Raw genomic sequence first — 20,009 nt, forward strand, 5'->3', positions numbered from 1 at the left:
TTGGACAGCCTCACTTTTCTTGTCTACTACAGAGAGGCACTCGTTTTTATAAATTATGAACTTGAATCTCTATCTAAGGGGTTGCCAAAACTTTTGAAAGAGGTTGATGATTTGTTTCCCAAAGAGGTACCAAGAGGTTTTCCACCTTTGAGGAAATAGAGCACCAAATTGACTTAGTTCTTGCGGCAAGCCTTCCCAATAGGCCAACTTATAGGATCAACCCCTTGAAAACTAAGTTAACTTATGCACCTATTCTAGTATTCCCTGACTTTTCCAAAACTTTGACCTAGAATGTGATGCATCTGGAGTAGGTATAGGAGCTGTGTTAATTCAAGGAGGTCATCCTATAGCTTATTTTACTGAGAAACTTAGAGGACCTACCTTAAACTATCTTAATAGGGAACTATATTTCCTTATCCATGCTTTTAAAACATGAGAGCATTACTTGGTGACTCGATAATTTATCATACACACCGATCATAAGTCTCTCAAGTATTTGAGAGGGTAAGGAAAGGTGAGCAAAAGGCATGCCACATGAGTAGAATACTTGAAACAATTTGCTTGTATGATCAAGCACAAGAAGATGAGTACTAATGTTATAATCAATGCATTATCTAGGAGGCATACAATGTTTGTTACCCTAGGTTCACAAATTTTAGGCTTTGATGACATTAAGGAATTGTATAAAAATAGAGACACCCTTTGTAAAGAGTTAGAACTTGGATAAATATAGAGAAACTTTGTCAAATTTGCAAGCCTCTCTTCTTCGTTCTCATTTGAGTAGTCTCTATTCTAGATTTCTTCTTTTTCCTTTAAGGTTGGTCCAACCTCCTTCAAGAATGCATCACCAATTTCACAACTTCAAGTCACTTCAACATCTCTTATTCATGCTTCCACTCTATCATATCAATCATCAAGAAATTCTGTATAAAGAGCTTCTTCATCAGACATCTAATGTTTTTTTAAATTTTATAATATTTTATTAAGCTCTTTTCTAAAATTTTCATGTATCTTCAATTAATACCTAAAAAAATAAACAATTTTAGCCAAAGTTATGTACAAATTTCTTAATGATACTATAAACCACAATTTTTTTGGTAAAAACAGAGAGAAAAAAACAACTTAAGGAATCCCACTGAAAATGTCTAGAAAAAATAATTTTTTACAAACTCATTTATGAAATCTAAAATATTTTTAGTAATAAACAACTCATGTCAAAAATTCCCTTGTTGTTTCTGGTGCGCTCTTTTCCTTTACTCATTTCTCTTTTCTTTTTTTACCACGTGGCCTAATGCCACAATAGAAATGCTCATGCTAAAATTTCTTTTCACGTATGTGCTTCACCCTTATGGACAAACGGCATCAACTCCAAAACTAAAAGCACCCCTCTTCTTCCAACACCTTTGTATTTTCGTCCTCAATTCCTATAAATATAAAATTTTCTCTTTTATCTTGTTTGCATTGTGTAATCCATAAATAAAAAATGACATCGGATGTATAATTTGAAAAGCCTATTAATTACATAAATTTAAAATGATTTTTTACTTCTGAATTTCACAATTTAGAAATCATTTTTTTTGAAAAAAAATAAGAAATTAAATTGCACAATTAAAAAATTAAAGATAATTTTATTATAGCTTAATTCAAAAGTTTCTTTTCTTAGAAAGAAAAAATTATTGGATTATGCCAAAATTATATTTTACTTTCGAATTGTAACTAAAATCAAAAAGTCAAAAATAATTTTTGAAAGTTGGAAAGTTAAAATACAGCTTCTTGGTTGCAGCATAACCCAGAAATTTCTTTTCAGCAAAAAAAGAATTACCTTCGATTATACATTTCAGAAGTCACTTTTTGATTCTGGCTTGTACAACAGAAATTTTAATATTCATGGAAGTGCAAGGTTGCTTATGCTCTCCTTTGCAGGCTTCAATCGAGATATGCGGATAAAATTAGGTGTCTTCGCTGATGGTGGATGCAGCAATTTGTAAAAAATTTCTGAATTATTGGGAAATGACAAAAACACCTTTTAATTTCCGATCTCTACTCCTTCCTTCCGCAGTGTTTTTTGTGAGTGTGGATTTTGAGCACCAAATCTCTTTCTTGAAACTCTTGGTGCACCTTTTTTCTAATTTGCATCATGAATGCTTGAACTTGCATCATACTTTGTAATGGATGGAAGCGATTGCTTACTTACCTATGACCTCTATGCTTACGACAGACACTGTCCAACAATACATCTCAGGATGTCACAGATTTGCTAGTGCCATGTTCAATGTAGTACGAAAGAATGGTTATTTGCCACAGTACTGCAACTACCAAAATTAATGTTTTTGAAGACTAAACCCAACAATGCCGAACAACAATGACAATTCAACAATACAACTAACTGGTGCTTAGGTTGCATTCATAGATACACCTGCTGTTGCAACACCCGCAAAGAAAGCAAGGAGTAGAACCCTGTTCATATCCCCCCCACGTGGGATGAACTAGTTGACATAAATAACGAAAAAAATAGGTATAACTATCAAAATGCAAAAAATAAATGTGTATTAAAAAATGGATAATACAAATATTTAACCCAAGGTACAGAAATACAGTTCTAGAATACAGAAGTACAACTTCAAACGGGTTAAGGAATCCCTTTAGGCACTTCCTTGCCTGTTTCAGAAATTCTATTTGTACAATAGGTTTATCCGCAGAACTCTACAGCTGTAACCCCACATCATCCAAACCGTAACAAGACCGGAAGAAGGGGAAAGCAAGAAAAAAAGTCTATTCTGTGCCTAGAAAATGGGCAAAGCAATGAAGGAAAAAGAAAAAGAAAAATATCCACAAGGGCATTCACATTGTGTAGTCAATTTCATCAATTATATGCAGCAAGCAGCTCTTGACCACCTACACTTCAGCAATTGTGGGTCATTGTCATCAAGAAAAGCAACTTTGTATTGGACTAGAGATAGAACATTACCAGTCATTCAGTATTGTCATCATTCAAACTATTCATAACAAGGGTTAACACGAATAGCATTGCATATGGCCACTGCAAAGCAATGCCAAAATCTCATTTGGATGTTGAACCTTTTGGGAGATCATAGATGGTGTTGAACCTAAGTCCAGAGCCTATATGGTTTGCAGAAGGCCACAGCCACCTAAGGATATTCGGTCCCAAAACCTGCAGAGCAATTAAACAGAAACTAAGAAACTCAAATCCGTAGTTCGTACATGGAGCTTCCAGTTTCGTTTATGATAGAAAAAGAAAAACACCCGACAGAAAAACAATGCAATAACAATAGGGACTGATCCGTATTATTTTCAGATAACATAAAATACAAAGGGAAATGACTCCTAGTGCTATAGAACTAAACTCCTAAAGAGAGAATAGCACTCTCTCTGTCCATAGCAGGAATTTCAGGATCCCAAGGATGAACCCTCTCTCAAATCATTTCTTGTATGTCCTACACTCACGTTCAGTAACTCTGTTACATCATTTGCCACCTCATCCATACTCTTTCTCTCTGTTTTTCCTCCTCACAGACACTCTTCACACCATGGGCCTTCCTCAATCACTTGGACCCTATTCACAGTTCTATCAGTTTCAAAAAAAAAAATAAAGAAAAGGGGAAGAGAGGTGGTGGTGAGGGCATTGCACATGTCAACAATCAAAGAACCAGAACTCATCCATGGAGACAATCAAACAAATTTTACTCACAAATAAACACACTGTATCATCTATCATTTTCACCTTTCAGAGTATCGTTAAGTATAATATATAGTCCCACATTATCAGTTCCAGTTAGGTGGTATACCCTAAACCTTAAACCAGTATTGAGATTGTTGAAAATAGTTGGTAAAAGTGGCCGTAATTGCAATTATAATATCACTTGCAGAAATACTGCAAACCGCAATGCAATGGCTGATAAAACCCTTCAAAAGTCATCACCAAACAGCCTAGATTTAGGGTGAATATATTACAGCTTTAATGACCATAAGGTCAAGATTTTTTATCATTACTGCCACTATTCTTCTATTAAAAGATTTAAACTTCTGCGTATGATAATGGAATCATGTTTCAGCATTGTTGCTGAAGCACAGCCAGGGTCTATCCTTACAAAACAACTTATGAACCATTTAGTTGAGTGTTGAATTCGGTCACAAACCAATAAATAATCTTATGTTATTAGCATAGCTTGATAAACTGCAATCCCTGATAACTAAATTGAATCCACACACTAAAGGCAAGAGAAACATAGCTTATTTCAAAAACAATGTGTGGTAACAACTGTTAGGGAAAAACCAGTTCAAACCAAAATGAATTCTGGATATCAATGCTAGAATCTTAAGATCATCTATATATAAATAAGATATCTTAGCTTCCTTAACAGTTAACACTATATTAGGCAATATTTAAAACATACATTTCTTAGTAAACCTAAAGAAATGCATACGATTGTCAATGAGTGTAAACACAAAATATCATATTACATGTTTCTTTGTGAAAACCGAGAAAAACCACTAAACAAAAAAGACAATGCATTAGTCCTCAATTCTTACAGAAGTCAAATTCTCATATGGGCCAAGGTCGTATGGATGTTTGTAGATACTCCCACCTTTCTCTGCAAGCCATAAAGCCCTCACTCCTTCATGATACTGTTAACACAATTTCTTATTTCAGAAAGTTGACATTAATCTGGTAAATGAACTAGCAGTTTTTAAATAAACTTTTATCAAGTATAACCTCTATTGTGGTCTTGTTATGTAGGACAAGATAGATATGCCACCCAAAAAGCATACATAATGTTATGGATAAAGGGACCAGCAAGAGCCCAGAAACAACCTACAAAAATAGAGAAAAAAAATCATGAAAAACAAATTGTTGAGTTTGCTTATGTAAAATATGTAGTCATTTTTAACAGAGCTTACATATACAGTACGGAAAGAGCTTTTTCCAATTTTTTCTTCATCTTGTATGCCATCATAAGCTAGACTACCCACTAGTAAGACCTATACAGTAATAACCAACAAAGAAATGAAAAAAGATTGTCAGCACAAGCAAAACCATCAAATCTAGCTCCTTGCTTTGACAAATACAGAAAGAAAGAAAGAAAAATTAAATCAGGCTACCTACTTCATTCATGCAAGTGAAACTTTGAACAAGTTTGGATTACCATTTTTAGAGAAATAATTGCTTCTTTGGAAGCTTTTTACAGAGAGCTTTTGAAAAAAGAAAATACAAATGACATTCCAAATAAGCACGACAGGGAAATCACAATAATAACCAACTCATAATGATAATGAAAAAGATTCAAACATACCAGGGAGTAGATGCAGGAAACTACAGAGTACAAGACAAAATTGAAGAAGACTTTATAGTTTGCATGACCCACACAGTTATTTATCCAAAAGCAGTGATGATCCTTACAACCAAGTGACAACAGATTAGCCATTATCATGAAATCCAAGTTAAACATTGATTAATAATTTAGATCGTTCATACCATTCGTAGAACACATCTTTTACAAACACGGCAATGATGTGCACGAGGAGGCTTATAGTGAGAACACTTTTGGCAATATCGCAAATCTCCGCCCTGCTTGCAGATACAACAGCAGATTACTTGAAGAGTTATTTTTCATGACGCTCAAATATTAATATACAAACCAATATTTATGGGAATCTTCTGCAGATCAGAATATATATCCTTTTAAGCCATGGGATTAATTCAATAAAGTTGTTAAATAAAATAAGCCATCTTAACATAGTATGATATGTAGAAATTTGGGTACACAAATTCACTTAAGAACCCAGAAGAACCTAACTTCAAACTCCACAAGTTCTATACACTTTATAAGTACATTAATCATAAAAAAAGGAAGAGAGACGGGACCAAGACAACTCAACAAAGGATAAAAGCAATCTTAAATCATCATACAAAGTAGAAAAACCATCAAGTTCTCATGACTCCAGAGATCGCTTTTCTAACTTCAGAAGTAAAGAGAAAGTAGGTATTGGAAAATATCAACATCATGCACATAAACATGATTTTGTGGTTGCATTGCAGCTGTTGCTTGCATATTTCTGTGGATCGATTGTGACTGATGCAATCCACAACCTCAACGTGGTGTGGCTACATCTTGAGATGTAGGTGCACATTTCACATCCTTGACTAGGATAATTGTATAACACAAATTCAACAACCGAGGAGATAGGGTCCCAAACTACTCAGGCTAGAAGCAAATAGAACCAGAAGATTCAAACTGACATAGGCATTAACATAAGTGAAATGTGAATGATTCAAATGAACAAAATAAGCTTCACAGACAAATGTGAAAACCAGCAAAGGCCCTTTTCTTTATCTCAAAATTTTGGCTTTCGAAGCAACAAATAAAAGAAAACAAATAAAGAAAGACACTTAGTTCAAATTATCCAGACCCATAAACTTGCCTTCAAACCAGCAACTTTACCTGAGTTTAAGACAAATCATTTAATTCCCTATCTTAAGACCTGAGATTGTATACCTGTAAGTTCTAGGAGTTAACTCAAGTTTGAAGAATATGGTAATGAGATGTTGGTTAATAGTAAGAGACAGTATAATTCAAAGGAAGACAACAATGTATAATATAGTATACTTTAAAATGAGTAGGTTTTGATGTGCTATATTCCACCAAAGCAAGCATATTTTAAAATTATAATGCCAGTCTATAGACTGTATTCAAGACAATAAAAAAGCACCATAGCTGCATTTAGCCTCTTGGAAATTAAATACAAAACGGGGAGGAAGAAATTTGGCCTGCCAAACAAAATGCATAAGTTCATAAGAAAAAGACTACATATTTTAGTTCCTGCCCAATGTATATACAGTATTCAAGCATATTTTCAAATTATAATGCCAGTTTACATACAGTATTTAGACAATGCAAGAGCACCATAGCTTAAGCATTTAACCTCTTGGTAACCAAATCCAAAGAGTGGAGTGTAAAAAACTTAGTCTGCTAAACAATATATATCAGATTATAAGAAAAAGACTACAAATTTTAGATCCTACCCAATCTAATCATCTTGAAATCAATTTTGTTTCCAAATCAATAGTCACAGCTGATTAGGAAAACCATTCATTCTAGACATCAACAAACCATCAACAAAACCACTAAACTCTCCAGCCAAAAACAACAAGGTTCATCCCAAGGTCAAGTTGGCTACATGAATCACACGACACTATTCAACTCGACTAAAACTCAAATTTTCAGGAATGTTATTCATCATGCGATCTCTATTGATCACTTTTTGCGAATGTCGTTTGTTACCTCTCTCTCCTCCTCTTCTAAGAGGACTACAAACTATACCATTTTCAAATTTTTTTCACAGGTGCTTCAGGGGACCTTCGTTGTACGTATTCAAACTCTCTTACTGACAACAAAGCTCCAAATACCCTATCTTGTAACAGCACCACACACAAACACACACACACGCCTAAAGCGATTTGCTAGGCCTCAAAACGAAGCTACAAAATGCCACTCCTTCCGCAACCACCAGATCACAAAACAACACGAACAACAAACCCCTATGCAACCAAGCTAAGTTTCAACCACAAGAGAATCCATTAAATTCAAGCACCTAACAATGCAGCATCAAAACAAACATGTCGAACACAAAACAAAACAAGCAACAATGAACGACAAACGAATCCCCCAAACGCAAAAGCCATTATTTTTATTTTTTAAATTAAATGACAAAGAAGCGAAGAAGACCTTGCGTTTGATTTCATGGATGGGGCTCTCGGCGTCTTCGACGTCGGGGATGTAAGTGGCGGGGACGCGACCCGGATCCGTAGTGATGGCGGCGCGGTAGGTGATGCCGCAGACGGCGGAGAGCGCGGTGAAGACCGTGGCGTTCATGATCCCCGGGGAGGAGAAGAGGCCGAGCCAGCGGTCGATGAAGACGAAGACGGTGGAGACGTAAATGTATGCGATGGCCAAAACGACGACGCTCACAGGGAGCGAGAAGTTGAAGGGCTTCCCTTTGTCGGCGGCCATCGAGGGGAGAGGCGGAGGCGCCGCCGGCTAAGCCAAAACGACGGCGTCTCCGGGAACGAGAGAGAGAGAGCGCTTTGAATTCGGAGGTTAGTTGGTTGGGTTGCGAGAGAATTCCAGACAATAGCTTTGCCTTCAATTTTACCTCCTTTACCGATTTGGCAACAGCTATAACAACAACGTCAATTTATACATTCAAACAAATATAATAACTTCTCTCTGTTTCTCTATTCTATATCTGTCCAATTTCTGTTTCTAATTAAAATATGTGGTTTAAGGTGTTTGATTTTAAAAACACAAAATAAATAATTTATATAATTTTAATAAAAATTTAACTATATTTCTTTTGTTCAATGATATTTTAATTAAATATTTTAATTTCAGCTGATGTGTGACATTTCGCTACAGCGTTATGGTTTATAACTTTTTACAAGGTGGATATTTAAAAAACATATGGCAAGAGAACCGGTAAGCTATGATGTGTTCCCGTTGTTTCGTCAAAGAAAAAAGTCCCATTAAGTTTATAAAGAATATATACAATTTTCTTCGTATATCTATTGATATTTTTCAAAAGTTTAAATAAAATTATTTAAAAACAAATTTTTGAAATATAAATTTAGATAAAAAATTAATTTTTAGTTAAATTATTCAATAAAATATTAGTGTAAATAAATTTATTCTTTCTACATAACAAATTTAAATGAATTAGGTCAAAATATAGAGTTTAAAAAATAACATTTTATATAATAATTTTAATCTCATAAGTTTATATAAAAATAAAACAAACATTAAATTATTATTTTATGATTCATATACTTTTCACTAGTAATTATATTTTTATCATTTGAATTTAAAGAAAAATATTTAAATAAAATTTATTAATAATTGTTGGTAGATATATCTCCCAATCAAATACCATAATATAAATACATGTCTCATCATAAAGGAATAATTAAATACATATATTCATTATCTCTATATATAGACTATTCATGTAGTATTCATTATATATTTTATCAGCAAACAATCACGGATAAAAAAAATTGTCTTCCCTACTAAGAAATTAGTAAAATTGAATGGAGTTAACTAATTTCATTTAGAAAGTATCCACTAAACTATTGATTTTGTTTTTACAAGATTTTTTAGTGTTAAATTTAAAAGCAATTACAAGTTTTTTTGTTTAGAAAATTTTCTTTTGCTGTGGTTTTGTTCTTACCAAAATTTGAACAAAGTGTTTTGGATGTGAAAAGGATGAGGTTATTAGAATAGTTAAATTGTTAACTACGACAGAAGAAAATTTATTTTCATAAAACTTTTCAACACTAGTTAATACTTTCTATGACAGATCTATATTTATAAAGTTTAGGCCATTGAATAAAAACTTTAAAAAAATAACCATATGTACAATGTTATCAATATAGAAATAATTTATTAGATACATTTTGTTACAAATATATCTCTTAATATTTTAGGTACGTATAAATTTATTATTTGCAGGAAATGTTTATAGTGGTTTTACCACTTCCGTTAATAGTCTTAATAAATAAATAATAGAGGTAAGAAGATTGTGCAAAAAATAATTAATTTATCCTTTTTGGAAGTATTTTGTTGGGAATCAAATTGTCCTACTTTTAATTAATTACAAATAATTAAAATTCATTAACTACATTATTAAAAGCAATGAATGTATTCAATTGAGGGATGGATTAAAGAGGCTTAGAATAATAATACTTAAAATATTATAATAAATGTGACAAATTAGTTTGAAGAAGGATGTATCTAGCAAACTATATAATAAGTTAACTAATTAATAAATACTTAAAATACTATAATAAATGTGATAAATTAGTTTGAAGAGGGATATATCTAGCAAAACCGTATGAAAAGTTAGTAATTAATAAATAATATTCAATTTATTGGTTTGTGATTATCAGGAAAAAAATTAACTTCGTTAGCTTTTAGTTGATAAATAAATCACTAGTTAGATTTTAGTGCTTAAATTAGATAATGACATAGAAAAATTACAGTATTATAAGTATTAAACAATAAATAATCAAGAAAACATATATTATTTATTTACTGTCTTCCATAAAAATAAAGAATTTTTTTTAATTATGGTTATGTTCTAAAGAATATTCGATCTTAATAACAAGTATGGTTCCAAATAATACTTAATTTTAACTTGAAGTAGTTACGTTATGTTTTAGTTAAGAATGTCTAATGATCAAATAATAGTCAGTGGTGAGTCAGGAGTAATTGAAATCCAAAGAATACTCAATATATAATTTGCAAATGTTAGTCAGTTAGTGAAATTTGATCGTATTGATCAATAATTAGACATAATTTGAATTTTCAGATAAATCAATGTAAAAATGTATAGTGTAAATGTCTCTTTACCCTTGTTTCTTTAGATTTATGTTTATTAATTTGCAACTAACAAAGAAGAAAATTTTTTGTTCAAATGAGTTTTGAAAATTTTTAATAAATATATTTATCAACTTGAAGTTGCATATAAAATCTTTATTAGATGTTATTCAAAACGAAAAATTGTGTGATAGTGTATTTATTGAGTCAAAACTTCATTTAATCATTGTTATCATATGCCAATTTGGAAAAAATTCAACAAACTTAAATATAAAATTCAACAAACTTAAATATAAAATTCAACCCACTCCTTTTGTCACCTATTTTGACATTCTTGATTTAAAATATTGTTCTATAATAATTTTGTTTTTTACATTGTGAACTTTTACACAACATTATGAAATAAAACATTAGTTTCTTCAATTTATAATATTACATATTTTCAATTTAAATTATATACAAAAATTAAAAAGTAATTTGTTGGTCTTCTTATTCTTAACCAAAGTACATTCTCAATTAAAAGTAAAAACTTTGTAATTAACCAAAATCCATTCTTTCAAAAATTTTAAAACATAACTCTTTCCTTTTATATTTTTTCTATTCTCCCATTTTATATTTATCGTGTTTTCCACTTAAATCTTAATTTGTTTGATATAATTATTTAAACATTTACAATATTTTTTTATTTATAAACATGGTATATTAGTGTTCTAATAAATTGGTTTGGATTTATTTTACTTAGCCAGAAAATAAAAGTAAACTTGACTATTTTATATATTTTTTGAACTAAATATATTTATAACTACTCTGCTGTAATTTTTGCAAAATGATAACGAACACTAACCTATAATATACCGGTGGGATTTAAATAATATATGCATCAAGATTTATTCAAAATAATTATATTTTTTCGAATGAGAAAAAACATAGAGAGAATATATTTACAAGGAAAATGTTAAACGTTTTTTAAAATCTAAAATTATTAATGATCATCACTTTTTTTATGCTAATGACTGTAATTTAGAATCTGATTTATCGGTTGAATTTTTTTGAGTTATCTTTCAGTCGTAAATTTAAAATACATTAAATGACACTGATATTTTAAAATATATTAAAAACTTTTTTAATATACCAAAATCATCAGTTTTTTTTTTGAAAGTTCAACATATGATGACAATAAAAAAAATTACCAGAGAATAGTTTAGACTCCAAAACTTGGTATATTTGTTAAACATATTAATTTTTTCAAAAAGTTATTATTTATTATCACATAATTTACCTCAGAATAATTATATCTTTTGTTTTTTAGCTTAACTAACTATTTTTTTTTTCATATTTAGCCTAACTAATCAATCTTGAAACAAGATTGTATTAATGATTATGAACATTGTTTTACCCAACCAAAAGAAAATACCGGTGTTCCATATATATCTGTCTTGAATATATGAGATATTTGTTAAAAATATCTAATCAAAATTGACTCACTTACCAAAAGAACAAGCTAATATCTCGTATCAATATAGAGTGATATTAGTTTTGTTTTAAATTTATGCTTTCAATTATTTGAAGCTAGCTATCGTACCAAAGAAACAGTGTAAATGATTGTTAAAATATATATTAATTTCGTTTTATGAGTCTTTATGAGATCTATGCTATTTGTTATTTTTTAACATTATTTTTCAAGTATATTATATGTATGCTTAAAGGTGAAGATAAAACTTAGTTTAAGTCATATCAAAAGGTGTGTTTTGTGGAATGAAGTGAAAAATGTTAAAGAAAAGTTGGTCTACTGACCTGTTTTATGTAATTTCTAATATAATATTAACATTCTTGTAATTTGTTTTAGTCACAAAAATTGCTCATTTCCTCACTCACCATATCTTTCTTTTTTTTTTTTTTTCTCCCCTCACACAACTTGTTAGGTTTTCATTCTTCTCCTATCAAGTACATGGAAATTCGTTAACACCACTTGGCTACACTTTGTCTAGAATGGATGTCCCCATTACAAACAGAAAAAAAAAATAGCAAAAAAACATGTATGTGTGGTAAGAAGGAGCAACAAACATGAGAAAGCATAAGGAGAAAAAAAGATGTATTAATGAAGAAAAAATTACATTAATTTAATTAAAAAAACAAAAATATAAAGATTCAGAAATAGAAAATAGAAAAACTGAAAACGACGCCTAAGGTCAAGGAAGAAGCACTTGGAGGTAGAGGAAAAATCAGAAAAACTAAATTTGAAGAACTCGCTTATTGAATTTTGAGTTATGTATTCAGAATCAATTGTTTTATGATTTCTGAGAGTTTATTTCAAGTTGGCACTAGATATTGAACATTCCTAATTTTGAGCACAAGGTATGAAAAAAAATAATGAGCTTTTAAAAAAAACATGAAAAGATAAAAGAGGAAGCTTTGGTAAAAATATCAACTTATAGCAAATTTGAACAATGGGGAGAAGTTCGACTAAATCTTGATGTGACAACAAATTTCAATGTATTTGGTTCTTTTTGTAAAAGATTTGATTGGATGCAATTTGTATGACAAACTGGTTTTCATAATGAATTAGCTTTGGTTGAGAATGAGGTAAAATATTTATGAGTTCTTGAATTTTGAAATCAATAATCAAAGGTAAATGAATCAACTAAGTAAAGAACAATGAAAGAAAGATCAAGACACAACAATTTATATTGGTTCGGCTAATCACAAGCCTACATCCAGTCTTCCTTCAACAACCTTAGTTGAATGAAAATCCACTAATAACAATTTGAGTTTACAAGAATACAATTAAACTCTCAATTGTATTCCTCACATCACTCAAATCAGAGATAGCAAACACAAGAGATAAATCACTCAATCTCTTACAATATATAAGAGCAATCTCAACTCTCAACCCTGGCTATCCTCGTACACGTATCCAAAATCATTGATTGCAAAAGAACATGATCAAGTCATACTCCTAAAGTGCAGATGAATAAGAAACAGTGGAGTCCAAATAGTCTTGAATCTTGTTGTGTGATCACCAATGAAGCTTGATTTCTCCTAGAACGATTCTTGAGAGCACTTGTAATCAAAACTCAGCAAATTTGTTAGTATATGAAAATTAGAACGTTAATGAACCAGGTCTCAAGTCAAGTTTATATAGAAAATTCAAATCCTAACGCAGAGTAATCGATTATGTTATTTGCATAATCTATTATGTTTTTGCCTCTGTTTTAACAGATTATTACACATGTATAATCGATTAATTTAACATTTATGCCTATAACTGCTTCTTCTAACAATTTTAACATATTAGGCTTCCTATATAATGGATTATACCTTGCTTTCTATTTTAATCAATTATTGAACTTATGTAATCGATTATATTTACACTTAGCTTCATTAATCATCCATTTGTCTTTCTTAACACATTATGTTACTTATATAACAAATTATGTCTATCTCTTTGTTTTAATCGGTTATGTAACTTATGTAATCGATTATAACAGAGTGATTTGCTCCAATTAAGTTTTCTAAGTGTTCTGGCTTAATCTAACAGATTATACAACTTATGTAAATGATTATTATTACCAGAAACTTGATTTCTAATCTGTTTTAGGCTATTTCATTACACATGAATGAATTCAAACATCTAGCACTAACAAACAATTGTTATGCCATTTTGTTGTGCAAGAATGATTAAAAACATTTTAACTTATTCATCATCAAAAACCAAAATGTATAGAAGCTAGGCTCCCCTATCGACACCAAGAAAATATGTTAGAACATAAATGTTCTTTATTTTAAAGGTTTGATTGAGCATAAAAATGATATTGTCAATTTCAATAATATTATTTCATGTCAATATCATCCACAAATACTAATAAAGTAATAGTGTTGAAAACAATGAGTTTTAGAAATAAAGTTATGGCTAGGAGGATACAAGAAGACTAGACCTCCTTTAAGCATGAAAGGCTTAAGCTAAAGTTCATCTAAGCTAAGGAGGATGTGAAGACCTAGTATACGACTCTGTATTTGTAAATATTAAACTAGGATTTATTTTTTGGTTTTGTATTATGGGCCCAATAGTATAGGATTTTCTTTGGGTTATGTATTTGGCCATGATGAGCTTGTGGACCTAGAAAGTGTTTTTGGATCAAGAAAAGATTGGCCTGTAGGAGTGTGACACATGGAATTAGGGTTTTCTACCCTAATTGGTACCAAACTTGGAGACGAAGCTTCTCTTTAGGCGTCACTTGGCAAGGAAAATGTGACTTGCTTAGGTGGCAAGTCACATTTCTCGCATGCACTCTTTTTAGCTCAAAATTCAATTTTCTAGACCATATTCTCCTCTCATTCTTACTTGCTTGTGCGCCTTCAACCATCCATGGCTTCCTCCTATTGCATGTGCATGGATTCTAGCTGGACTCATAAACTTCCTTATTTAAGACCATAAAGAGATTTGTGTATTTGTCATACCTAGTTTTTCTTTTTAGATTTTACACTTAGAGGAGGTTTCACGTAAAACTCTTCATGCATACCTTCATGGAGAAACGTATTTTTAACATCCAATTGTTTTAAGTGTCAATTATTGCTAGTAATCAAGGTCAAAAGAAGGAGAACAATGGTTAATTTTGCAATTAGCAAAAAGGAATATAAAAAAAATCTAAGCCTTCATCTTTTGTAGCCATTGTGAGGATATCCAAAGAAATCTTCTTCTTATAACATATACCCCTATTTCACACTTAAATAAACATTAAATGAAAGACATGCATCTTTAAATGTATTTCCCACTTAATACGACACCCAATGTCAGTTATATGGTGCCCATCAAGCCTAAAGTATGCCCAACAAAAACACCCCTGGAGTGTTGGTATCGGAGGGGGTATTTTTCGAAGAGTATAGCGCAGCGGAATTAAAACTCAGAGAGCGGGAAGCGTATTCGATCACAATTAAAATTAATTTTGTCCTTTTAGTAAAAATAATTTTCTTTCAGAAAATTAATCAAACAGTTGATATACGTAAAATAATATGAGTGTAGGGAATAAGAAGATCAACACAGAATTTTTATCCTAGTTCGAATCAAAAGATTCTACGTCCAGTCGTTAATCACTATAAATAGTGATTAACCTTTTTCACTAAAAATGGTTTAACAGATTACAAGATAATGAACAGGAATAAAATGAAAAGAACCACTCTACCAACTTGAAGAGAACCGCTCCAGCAATCGACCAACGATTCACAAGCTTCTCCTTTCACAAGACCAGGCAGAGCACCTTGCTAACTTGAAGAGAGTCTGCTCCGACTATCGACACACGATACGCGAGCCTCTCCTTTCACAAGACCAAGCAAGGGAACAATGAACAAAAAGCTCTCTAAGAACGTTCCTCTGATACACAGTGTTCTAAGCTTTCTCAGTTCAAAAAACGTTCCCTTCTGATTTCTCCAAATCAAATTATATAGCCAAGTACACTGAGTGCCAAAGGTCAGCTCTCAACTGCCATGAACAATCGATTATTGTAAGTGATAATCGATTATTCAAGTCCGTTACAGGTTTTCAAAAATGTGATAATCGATTATATGAAGTGATAATCGATTATTCAAGTATGACTTGTGATAATCGATTATTGCTTAACCATAATCGATTATACTAGTAAAAATTACAATGTTTAACATTTTCCTACTACATTCAAAATCTACAAGTTGCTTTTTTAAATATTTTCCTACTACATCCAAAATCTATAAGTTGCAGCATCATCAAAACACATCTTCAGATTTTACCAATACTCCTTATTGGTAACATGGAGATCCCATGATTTAAAATAAAAGAGTAGCACCCAATGACCTTAGGTGGCACCTAAAGCCCACAAGTTAGTGAGCTCACTAACTTTGGTGTTGTCCAGCGACAAAATTGCTTGCCCAAAAATAATCAAGTTGTCTTTGAGTTTTAATTTAGCAATTCGACACTTTTTGAGTTATTCATCTGTTAATAAATCTCATAATGTTTTAGTATATCAATCTCTTAGCTTAGAAAGTGTCATTTTTCATCCATCAAAGGTTTCATAGAGCATTTCCTATCAGCAACACAATTTCAATTCTACAAAGAAAATAAAGCTTTTAATACCAATTGAAATAAAGTTATATCATAGCTCAAGTGAATGAAAAATTTGTTCTTTTTTATTTGAAATGGTATTTTCCATTCCTCTTCATCATTTATAGTGAAAAACAAAACAATTAGTCAAATATACCATTTGAAAACTAAAGGAGTCAAATATATCAATCCTTGATATCAAAATGCCAACAATTCATAAATTTCATATGTATATATCAAACAACAAAACTTAGTTAAGCAAATCACAATATCCAACTATTCAAAACAGCCCATTCCAACATACATCAATTTCACTAAATTACATCACAGTTCTATATTAAGTCCAAACCAAATTTAAATATTCAATTTCCTTTACATGTTAAAGAGCACTATCAAGCTTCTTTGACACTAAATATCATATCATACCCTAATAATTAAGATAGACAGAATATGCACAAGAAAATGAAAATCAATGATCATATCATACCCTAATGATCCTAATTGAATAGAGATTCTTCAATGGCTCCCAAACCACACATGCAACCTGACACTATTACCCCTCCCCTCTCACATGCAAACCAAAACCCAATTGAATCTAAAAGAAGCAAAATAAAAACTTATTTTGTTCAATAAATTGATTAGATAGAAGGGTAGGTCTCGATGCTAGGAGTCCTATAATGCTCTCAAATATTCAAATAGATGGGTAGAAAGTCAAAAATCTAAGAGAGAAGGTAGAGGAGAAGAAAGTTCTTTCTTTCTAAAAAGATAGTGACTTTTATAAAGTAAGTTTTATTTAATTGATTTTTATTTATATCAAACCTTTTAATGATAAAATAATCAAATATATCTTACAAAAATTCTATCTAAAAAAATGTTTAAAATTTTACAAGAGTCTATTGCATTAATATGTTGCTTTGATTGACTAAAACTTATTTGTTAAAAGTAATGATTAATTGTTCTACTTTGTCGTGATGTTTGTTCTCAAAATTCGAAGTGAGCTTCCTAACATATAGTTTGAAGTTGAGATGCCAAAGGTGAAACACAAAACAATAAATAATATAATGAATGTAGTTGTTATGATAAAAATATATTACTAGAATATAAAAAATAAAATTATAAAAATGTGTATAAAATATAATTATTTTTCTATTCTTTATATGTCTATAAAAAATATTTAATAAACTACAAAAAAATACATGTGTTTTTGTAACATCTCATTTCATTAGTCTAAACACTCTTAAGGAAATATCACAGTTTCTATAACTATAAGTCAAATTTATATGCTTAACTTTAATATAAGACTATCTACTTATTTACAAAAGGTCCATTACAATTTCAATCCAAAAAGAAACATTAACCACACTAAACAAACTAAACATTTGCACCATCGCTGCCTAGGGATTACTCCATTGATAAATCATCTTTCTTTGCTCACACCCATCAGATGATCATTTAAATCATACAACAAACACAAACAACACAACACAACAAAGGTAAGATAATATCAAAATAATAAAACATGAAATTCACAAGGTAGCATATAATATTTTCATTTCAAACTAGGCACAATACCTAAAATATCAAACATATAGACTCAAAAATCTGGATACATGCATTATTGTCGAGCTATGACGAGTTGTGCACTTGTAGTGGTGGAACAGTTGGCCTACCCCAAGCTACCACACAAGGTTAGTTCATTAAACAACACCTTAGGCCAAGGTAAACCCCTTAGGCTAGGACCTCCTCCTACTTTCACCACATGTCTCACCCCTCTCTACTTGAGAACAAATGACCATTAGAGTGTCAAGATAACCCCTAAGACTAATCTCCTACAATCAAGAATTTCACCTTAGAAACTCTTTTCAAACCATACTTCAATACATACATAACCTCATGCATAAACCATCATAATATTCAATACATATTACCAAACAAACTTTAAAGTATCAATGTATCTCCCATCCATAAGAAATAAAAGAAAAGAAAGAAAAAACCAAAACTGTAAATAGGACGCCTAGCGTCAAAACCCTAGTGCTCAATGTCATACCTATGGTAAACAAGTAACGCTCAACACCCAAATACATTGCTCAATGCCTCGAAGTTAGAGAGCTCATTGACTTCATGACGCTCACACCAGTAAAAAATAACGTTTTTAACTCGTACATTATGACTCGGTTTTTACTGAACCGAAGCATATCAAAACGCGGTGGCAGTCTTGTAATTTTAAAAGCATTATATACCTCGGTTGTTAAGCAACCGGTGTCTAAAAATGATACTGATTCAGTTATCAGAGTGAACCGAGGCATAATCCTCACGTAGCAAAGATACGGCCTCGGTTGGCATGGACCCGAGGCGTATTGGGCTCTAAATCGGCCTCGGTTGGCATGCACCCGAGGCATATTGGGCTTTAAATCAATACATCTCATTTCCCCAAAGCACCTCCGCCTCTTCTCTCTTCTCTGCCTCTTCTCTCTTTTCCCCAAACACCTCCGCCTCTTCTCTCTTCTCTGCCTCGTCTCTCTTCTCTGCCTCTTCTCTCTTCTCTGTCTCTTCTCTGTCTCTTCCTGCGATGTGCGATGGGCGACGACTGTGGACTCAACAGCGGCAGCGAGGACGCAACGGCGAAGACAGAGCGACGAGGACGCAGCGGCGGCGAGGACGCGGCACCGCGAACGCAACGGCGACGAGGACGCAGCGGCGGCGAGGACGCGACAACGAGAACGCAACGGCGACGACGACGCAGCAGTGACGGAGGAAGGTGACGGAGGGCAGATCTAGGCACATGGAGCGGCGGAGAGCAGATCTGCACGCATGGAGGGGCGGAAGGCAGATCTGTGGCGGTGGATGGAGGATTCGCGGAAGGAGGCCACAACGAAGGTCACCTTCAGAGGGTCAAACCCCAACAACTTCACTTCCTCCACAAGGGTTCTCAGGTTGGAGCAGAGAACAAAAGACCGAGAGGAGAGCAAGTGCCGAATGCCGACGTGCGCGACTCCGGCGTCGACTCCGGTGGGGAAGATGCAGTTTTCGAGGCTGCGACAGAGGAATCGGGGTTTCCTAGTGACAATGGAAACGACACTGCTTCTGGTGGTCGGAGATGCTCCTGTTAAGTCCATATTCGTCTCTGCTTAAGTCCATCTTCATATCTCTGTATCTGCGTTTCTGAATCTGATTTTTTTCTCATTGTAATTTGTAATTTGGACATTGTTTGCTGCTTCTATAGACAGATTTTTGACATTGATTATTGGTTGTTATAATACTGGGATTTTTTTTATTTCTGTTTTGTGTTAGATTCTTGAGCTGAATGCGAAATTGAGTTTGGTTGGCATGAATGAACGATCTGGAAAAAAAAACACACACTCTATTGCCTCGGTTATCTAAGAACCGAGGCATATTTCTGTTTAACACACACGTTATTGCCTCGGTTATCTAAGAACCGATGCATATTTCTGTTTCGTTTTATCTCGACCTATAACCGAAGCATAAACCTTAACATTTTTACTGCGCCTCCGAATGCCTCGGTTATAGAACCTAGGCCTATAAACATT

The 20,009-nt window shown here is 32.4% G+C and overlaps 1 protein-coding gene across 2 annotated transcripts; it reads right to left on the reverse strand.

Moving 5' to 3' along the window:
- Positions 1–2,530: 2,530 nt before the first annotated feature.
- On the reverse strand, positions 2,531–8,293 carry LOC108346297 (probable protein S-acyltransferase 16). Of its 2 annotated transcripts, XR_001833797.2 has the most exons (8): positions 7,746–8,225; positions 5,495–5,587; positions 5,313–5,414; positions 4,921–5,001; positions 4,736–4,834; positions 4,552–4,647; positions 2,969–3,172; positions 2,531–2,895 (listed from the first exon to the last, which is right to left on the reverse strand). XR_001833797.2 is itself a non-coding variant. In XM_017585335.2 (7 exons), the coding sequence occupies exons 1-7, from the start codon at positions 8,028–8,030 to the stop codon at positions 3,062–3,064; spliced, it is 867 nt and encodes a 288-aa protein (XP_017440824.1). In that variant the 5' UTR covers positions 8,031–8,293; the 3' UTR covers positions 2,531–3,061. The 2 variants fall into 2 exon arrangements, 1 of the variants encoding a protein (XP_017440824.1); XM_017585335.2 differs by having other exon boundaries at positions 2,531–3,172; positions 7,746–8,293.
- Positions 8,294–20,009: the final 11,716 nt, after the last annotated feature.

This window comes from Vigna angularis, chromosome 9 (assembly GCF_016808095.1).
Source record: "Vigna angularis cultivar LongXiaoDou No.4 chromosome 9, ASM1680809v1, whole genome shotgun sequence".
NCBI lineage: Eukaryota > Viridiplantae > Streptophyta > Magnoliopsida > Fabales > Fabaceae > Vigna > Vigna angularis.

Bases quoted from the DNA above. Each gene is read 5' to 3' on its own strand.
- LOC108346297 (XM_017585335.2), bottom strand. From the start codon at position 8,030: ATGGCCGCCGACAAAGGGAAGCCCTTCAACTTCTCGCTCCCTGTGAGC. The intron at 5,002-5,312 runs GTATGTTTGAAT...ATTACTGTATAG, and splicing joins TTTCCTGCATCTACTCCCTG to GTCTTACTAGTGGGTAGTCT. The intron at 4,835-4,920 runs GTAAGCTCTGTT...CTATTTTTGTAG, and splicing joins GCTCTTTCCGTACTGTATAT to GTTGTTTCTGGGCTCTTGCT.